We start from the raw sequence: 6,006 nt of genomic DNA, 5'->3' as shown, positions 1-6,006 counted from the left end.
TTAAGTTTTTTAACACATTTTTTAAAACATTTATTTTTTGCCTCTCCAACAATGCATATATCTAGGATAACTTAATAGAAAGGTTAAACATAACAGCATAAAATAAATTAAGTTTCTGAACTTACTAAAAATGAGGAAGTATACTTGAAGTTTACTTTTAATATGCTATCTATACCTTTTTGGAATAAAATGTTCCAATTTAGTCTAAAGAAGTATTCATTTTGCACTTTACTTCCTACACTACACTTCTACTATAGACATTCTCAAGTATACTTGATAAAATACACTTCAAGTGTACTACTTTTTGCAAAAAAAAAAAAAAAAAAACTTACAAGAACTGTAATTTATGACATTTTTTTACACCGTTGTATAATTACAACATTAAATCACTTTAACATGAAATCACTTTGTATCGTAAAATAAAACACAAATAAAAGTAATTCATGCTTGGTGACATAATGAGCTTCAGTTAAAACAAAACCCACTTTATTATTAGATTTAAACTCATCTGTTAAATTACTAATCGTTCGATTTCCAAGTACTTGACAACATTCAAAGATGTTAAACTAAAAAAGGAAACCTTTTTAGCCACATAACAGCCTTTGGTTCCTTTGGAAACTACTGACCTCTAGTGGTTAGATATTGTAATTACAACATTTGAAATGGAGAAACTATAAAATAATGACAAAAACATTTTTTTCTTACTTTGGCACACGAAAGCAGAATAGATTCAGATAATATTTAAGCTGAAACATTTTCCCTGTTTAATTAAAATGTACCATAACATCAACAAAGAACAGAAAGACATAATAAATCATTTTTTGTAGATATAATATGAGTGAAAACATGTCATATCTTTCAAATTCACTCTTTCAAGCTAAAAACACATCTATTCAGACCTTCCCACCTTTTATGGTTTATAAACTACATAAAAATGACAATTTGAGCCTAATTTATTTTAACTGGACGTCATAGCCACTGTCTCAGTTTGGATTTTGTTGTACTTGCACAATGTGCGCTGCTGCTTTCTTCTTTCTGTTCCTCTTGTTGTCACAAAACATTTTTCATTTTGTATTGTTTTACTTTTCTAATTGTATTGTGGAAAATAAATGTGTTTTTCGTGCATTTTATTTTGTAGCATGACTTGATTGTCTAAAAGGTGCCATTATGAATATAAAATATTTTAATCATATTGTAAATATGTGATGTATAATCTATTTTAATATAAAATAGGACGAAATGTTATATTAAAATGAATTAGTACACAAAGAAATGAATTTTTTCGCAGAGTTTCCAATAAAACACAAAATAAATATTTTTTTAATGAATAAAGATGACGACAGTTGCACAAAAAAAGCTGTATTCAATCTCTTAACTATCCAGGGGTAATATAAGTCAGCTGTTTTGGTTCAGAAAGCAGATGAAGACTATTAAAGTGTGTTGCTATTAATCTTTAACATCATCAGAAGACCATCCTCTGTAGTGTCATGTGAGGAAGTGCACTTTACACTCTGCAGGAGGAGAGTAACGGCAGCACAACCATCAAGCAGGAAGAAAATGTTCCAGTTTGGAGGAATAAGGTAGATTTTTAAGGCTAATCTAGAACTCTATAGATCTGCTATGTGTTCATTAATGTACTCTTTATGTGTTTTTTCATTTCAAGTACAATTAAACTGCAAAATTCAGCTGTTCAGTCTTACTTTTTTAATCTCGTGTGAGTCTCTGCATCATTTTGATTTATCTGTCACTTAAGTGATTGAGAACCTTTCAATGCCAATGAAAATGTAACTTTTGTAGTTTTCTGTCACAGCCTTAACTTTAACTTTATTAGTCATTTGTATTCTAAAGTAGAAAATAAATATATCTGTCTTACGTTCTACTTAACGGCTGATGGTAACATGAAAACAAATGATTCCTGTTTGTTTGCGTTTGTCATTGTGCTCAGCTGCTGTCATGACAGTGGCATTAAAAGCTGCTCCGGAACCATAAAAAACACGTATTTCCTCGACAGGTCGGAAATGTTAACAAGCTGGTTAACCATCACCGTCATCCTGACTGCCTCAGCAGATCCAGGGAGAGGCGCTCCGGGCCAAAGCTCTCTGACTGTTGCCCCCACCTGCAGGATAAACGGTCACCCACAGGCAGAGCTGACGTTGGGCTGTGGTGATGGAGAGAAGACGGGTGAGGAGGAGCTCCTTTAGATTTATGCTAGAATAAGAACTCACGGAGTGAACAACCAATCAATATCTGACAGATAAACAGCTTTGTTTTTAATCTAAAGAGGATTGAAGTCACAAAAATAACGCATTTACAAATATTTTCTTCACTGATCTTTGAATGTTTTTATGGTTTTATTTTTTTTATTGTTTATTCTATTCTATTGAGATTTATTTTATTAATCCAGTATGGAAATTAACCATTCTATTCTATCCAAACATATTTATAAAAAGTCCTAATTTTTTCATGAGGATCATCAACTTCCAGTATAAATATTCCAATAACAAGAATTCTGTCCACAAACGTCATGATAATTTTATTTTTTTAATTTTTATGAGGAAGTTTTCACTGTTATTGAACATAAACATGGATTTTGCTTTTGTCACGAGTCAATTGAAACAAAGGTTTATTTTCAGAAACAGTTTCAAATTGATGCAATTCTGTAAAAGCCCAATTTTTGTCGTCTAATGGAAGTTTCAAGCCAATAAATTGGCTGTATGAAAGAGGACTAATATATTATTATAAACATCCAAGTAAAACCCATTTCTTACACATCCAGTGGTAGAGATTTTTCTAAATTGAGTGAATTCTCTCCGGCTCTCTAACCGTCTCCCCTGTTCAGGTAAAGTCCAGCGGTGGCACACTCCCTTTGGAGACCTGCAGACCTCTGGGGTCCACGCCGGACTGGACCCTGTGTTCATGAACCAGGACGGGAGTCTGGTCATCCCCAACTCCAGCCTCCTCCACAGCGGCCTGTACTACTGCCTCCTGCAGCACACGGAGGGCACGGCGCTGTGGCCGTACGAGCTCCACGTCGACTTCCACCCAGAGCTCGAAGACTTTGAGCAAGGCAGCAGCTGTGCTGCTCTCAGAGTGAGGAGGAACACGGGCTTCGCAGAGGAGGCGGAGGTCTCGGATGAGGTGTTTGCAGGAGCCGTGTCCGCCTCCGTGGTGCTGACCTTCGTGCTGGGCTTCAGTGCAGGAGCTCTGAACAGGAACGGCGTCCTCAGGTGCTTAGAAATCCAAATCCTGGTCCACAAAGATAATATTTAAGCAACTTCTGAGATAGTTTTTGTAATTTAAAATGTCGATTTAAGACATAAAAGATGCAGAAACTGCAGGAAATAAAGTAGAAAATGGAGGAAATGTTTGACTTTAAGGAGATATTCAGCATCTTTGCAAATTGTTATTTTATGTTGGTTAATTAAATACAAGAAAAACTGAAAGCATGAATCTGTTGCTGAGAAAACAAATAGTAATTTTGATGGTCTAAAATTAGGGCTGCCACAAACTTTTATTTTAATAGTTGACTATTCACCGACTATTTTTCTAGATTAGTCGACTAATCGGGTCATATGCAGTGGATGTAAAGCAAACATCTTAACCATCATTAGCTTTTAACAAACTAAAAATAAAGACAACTCGAAAAGTTGCATTACCTCTGATAATACATGTAGAAATGCTTTTGCTGAAGAAATTTACTGTTATTGCTGAAAATGTTAAAGCTATTCGCTTAATGATAAAATTGCTAAAGCACTTAAAGCTGCAGAAATTGCATTAAGTGCCATAAAAAATGTAAAGAATTTCTTGAAAAATTAAAAAAAAAAGCTGTAAAATGTAAAAATGCGTAAACATATGAACTCAAAATTAACCCAAAACCTCAGTAGATGGTGAATTATCCCCAAAAAAGTGATGGTTTTGCTCAAATGTTAGCTTACCTCTAAAAAATCCCCAAAAAACCTGAGTGAATACTAAATTAGCAAAAAAGGTAGAAATAGCAGAAATACTAGCTTAAATTATAGATAAGGCCTAGAAAATACCATTAGATGCTAAATTATCCAAATACATTAGCATGTTGCTAATATACTCGCTAAACTCAGAATTAGCCTTAAAAGCCTCACTAGCATTGCTGTCCGTGACATGCAGAACATTTTGATACCAATATCGCATAGGTTTAAAGTGTGCAAACTTTTTGATGAATTGCATGGAAAAAATAGCAAAAGTTTTAGAAAATATTGCATTTTTTAAACTTTGCGAAAAAAATTTAAATAATACCAAAAGTACAAGCTTGAATTTCCTGAACGTGTTAAATTTTTTGAATGTCATAATTTACACAAATTGGAAAAAAAATGAAAGAATTGCATAAATTGCGTTAAATCGTAAAACCCATACATTTTGCGAATATCAAAAATACAAGCAATAATGTCCTTAAGAGTTCAACGTTTTGATACCAAGATTGCAGAAATTGCTGAAAGTAATGGAGTTTATATAATCCAAAAAACGTACGGAACAAATTAACAAGTAAGAGGGAAACAGAATCACTATAGTGTGAATGCTTCAAAAGCATTCACACTATTAAGATGATAGTTTATTAAACTTTTATTGAATCATGCAGCCTCTTTCATTAGTTTCTGGTATTAAAACAAGATTAAACCAAATGAGGTCAGCATCTAAAACAGGAAATATTTGTTACTAAAGATAAAGTTTCAGTCTCACTCAAATATAATAACTTTACTACACTCCGACTCCATATAATCTAAAGAAACAACTAATCAACTATTAAATTAGTCGTCGACTATTTTAATAGTCGATTCGTTGTCTAATCTTTGTCTCTTCTTAAATCTCAGGTGTTTACAGGCAGTGTCGAGGAGGCTGTGTTCATGCAGGAGAAGGAGAAGCGGCACGCCGGACGGCGGCCCACAGTTTAACATGTCCACCGTCCCGTCCGCGCACCAGCGGTCCTCGGACAGTGAAGGCGAGACAGCCAGCGGCTCTGCAAACCCCGACATGGACCGAACCATCTCCTCAACGAACTCCCCCCCTCCTCCGGTCAAACCTCGGAGAAGCTTCCAGCTCCATCTGGACCAGAAGAATTCAGGCGCCGCTTACTTAGAGGGCTGTGAATTCATTAAGGTGAAGAACAAAAAGTCAGAAAGACGTGTGGAGGAAATCGAGGAGAATGATGAGGAGGTGAAGGAGGAGGAGTGCCCATCAGACGGTGGTGGGAGTGTAAGTGAAACAGAAGACGGATGCAGTGAGGAAAAGGAGGAGGGGATGGATGAAGATGCTGCTGCACACGAACGATGTTTGGAGGAAGAACATCAAGATGAAGAAAGCGGCGGAGAGTCGGGGCGGTCCCGCACAGAATCAGAAGATGAAAGGAGCAGTAAAAACGAGGAGACAACAACAGACGTGACAGAAGAGGCGTCCGCTCGCCGCCGCGTCATCCGTCTCTACCAATACGATGACGACGGTCAAAAGTACGGCCACCTTCCAAACACCAGCGGTGAAGACGCAGGTCCCGCCCCCAGGCTCAAACAGCGCTCTTTGTCTCTAACGCGGCTCAACGCCATCATGGCTGCGGCATCGGCCGGACCGCTGGACAACAGGGAGGACAGCGAGGAAACGCCACGCTTCCAAATGGACATCTGACGAAGCGGACTCATGGGAACGCTGTGGAAGGAGGATCCTCAGAGCATCAGGAATACTTCTGCACTTTATGTAATAAACTCACCTGTTCACTATGTGATCTGAAATATATGAAACAAAAACAGTTTGTATTCTAGCCTCACAACTAAATAAAACATTTATTTTTTCACATTGGAGGTCAGAGCGACAAAAGAAAGCAGCAAACCTTTTTCTTTTTTAGAGAAGTTCCAAGAGAATTACAGAGGGATTCTCCCAGCTTTGACCCTTCAACTTCCAATGCATGAGGAGCAGCTCTCATGAAATCCCTGGAGGACATTTTACACCTGAAGGTCTTTAACTGCAGGTAACCACGTAGATGTT

At 36.9% G+C, this 6,006-nt stretch overlaps 1 protein-coding gene across 1 annotated transcript; it reads left to right on the top strand.

The window, feature by feature from the left end:
* Positions 1–1,432: 1,432 nt before the first annotated feature.
* LOC112149973 lies at positions 1,433–5,741 on the top strand. The gene is made up of 4 exons (XM_024277990.2): positions 1,433–1,580; positions 2,012–2,181; positions 2,840–3,227; positions 4,845–5,741. Exons 1-4 carry the CDS (start codon positions 1,558–1,560, stop codon positions 5,647–5,649), a joined length of 1,386 nt encoding a protein of 461 aa, XP_024133758.1. The 5' UTR covers positions 1,433–1,557; the 3' UTR covers positions 5,650–5,741.
* The last annotated feature ends 265 nt before the right edge of the window (positions 5,742–6,006 follow it).

Source organism: Oryzias melastigma, linkage group LG13 (genome assembly GCF_002922805.2).
Source record: "Oryzias melastigma strain HK-1 linkage group LG13, ASM292280v2, whole genome shotgun sequence".
NCBI lineage: Eukaryota > Metazoa > Chordata > Actinopteri > Beloniformes > Adrianichthyidae > Oryzias > Oryzias melastigma.
The sequence above is the reverse complement of the archived record's forward strand: the minus strand, read 5'-3'. Positions and strand labels throughout refer to the sequence as shown.

Excerpts from the sequence above, each read along its gene's own strand:
- LOC112149973 (XM_024277990.2), top strand. The coding sequence starts at position 1,558 with ATGTTCCAGTTTGGAGGAATAAG. Across the intron at positions 1,581-2,011 it reads TTCCAGTTTGGAGGAATAAG|GTCGGAAATGTTAACAAGCT; the intron begins GTAGATTTTTAA and ends TTTCCTCGACAG. Across the intron at positions 2,182-2,839 it reads TGGTGATGGAGAGAAGACGG|GTAAAGTCCAGCGGTGGCAC; the intron begins GTGAGGAGGAGC and ends TCCCCTGTTCAG.